The sequence below is a fragment of the Charadrius vociferus genome, unplaced genomic scaffold (genome assembly GCF_000708025.1).
Source record: "Charadrius vociferus isolate BGI_N301 unplaced genomic scaffold, ASM70802v2 scaffold1158, whole genome shotgun sequence".
Classification (NCBI taxonomy): Eukaryota; Metazoa; Chordata; class Aves; order Charadriiformes; family Charadriidae; genus Charadrius; species Charadrius vociferus.
This window is the reverse complement of record NW_009649701.1, coordinates 142,639-143,209: the sequence shown is the minus strand read 5'-3', so window position 1 is coordinate 143,209 and position 571 is coordinate 142,639. Positions and strand designations below refer to the sequence as shown.

Sequence of the window (571 nt, the reverse complement as noted above, 5' to 3'; positions counted from 1 at the left end):
GGGGCCCTAGGGGCCCCAGCAGCGACGGGCTGGAGAGGTTGTGCTGCAACGGGGGGCTGCAGAGTTCACAGCAGCCTTCACAGAGATGCCAGCTGCTCCCAGAGCCACGTCCCCATGGCTGGTTACCTTCACGAAGCGGCCGTAGAGCATGCTGCCAGTTCTGCCAGCCTTGCGAGGCTTCTTATTGCTGATCCTGACTCCCTGCTCAGAAAGTGTCTTCATGGAGATGCCATCCTGCAGTGAGAGAGGCAAAGGGCTCAGGAGCGTTTTGCCCAAGGGGCTTTGCCCCCTCCAGCAGTACATCTCTGCCACCATGGTCCCCGTGCGAGATGCTGCAGGGACATATAATGACAGCGCAAAGGAGACCCCAAAGCCTTCCCCTGCCTTTAGCCCTATCCCAGCCCGAGCTGGGTACTCCCCCCTCAGCCCTCCTACCTGCCCAGATTCCACCGCGATGTTGCCAGCCGCCTCGTTGAAGACGTGGTCCCACCAGTGGAAAGAGAAGGTCTCCGCTGCATCATGTCCCACCTGCGGGGCACAGAGGAGCCACCGAAATGGCCGCAGCCGGTGG

General features: G+C 61.6%; 1 protein-coding gene across 1 annotated transcript in view; it reads right to left on the bottom strand.

Annotated features, from left to right (window-relative positions):
• The window catches only part of GPATCH4 (G patch domain containing 4), an 8,431-nt gene that overhangs the window by 2,316 nt on the left and 5,544 nt on the right, over positions 1 to 571 (bottom strand). The window contains exons 2-3 of the mRNA XM_009890591.1: positions 436 to 528; positions 127 to 234 (exon numbers count right to left, since the gene is read on the bottom strand). Coding sequence (XP_009888893.1) covers positions 127 to 234; positions 436 to 528 — 201 coding nt within the window. The remainder of the gene's footprint in view (positions 1 to 126; positions 235 to 435; positions 529 to 571) is intronic.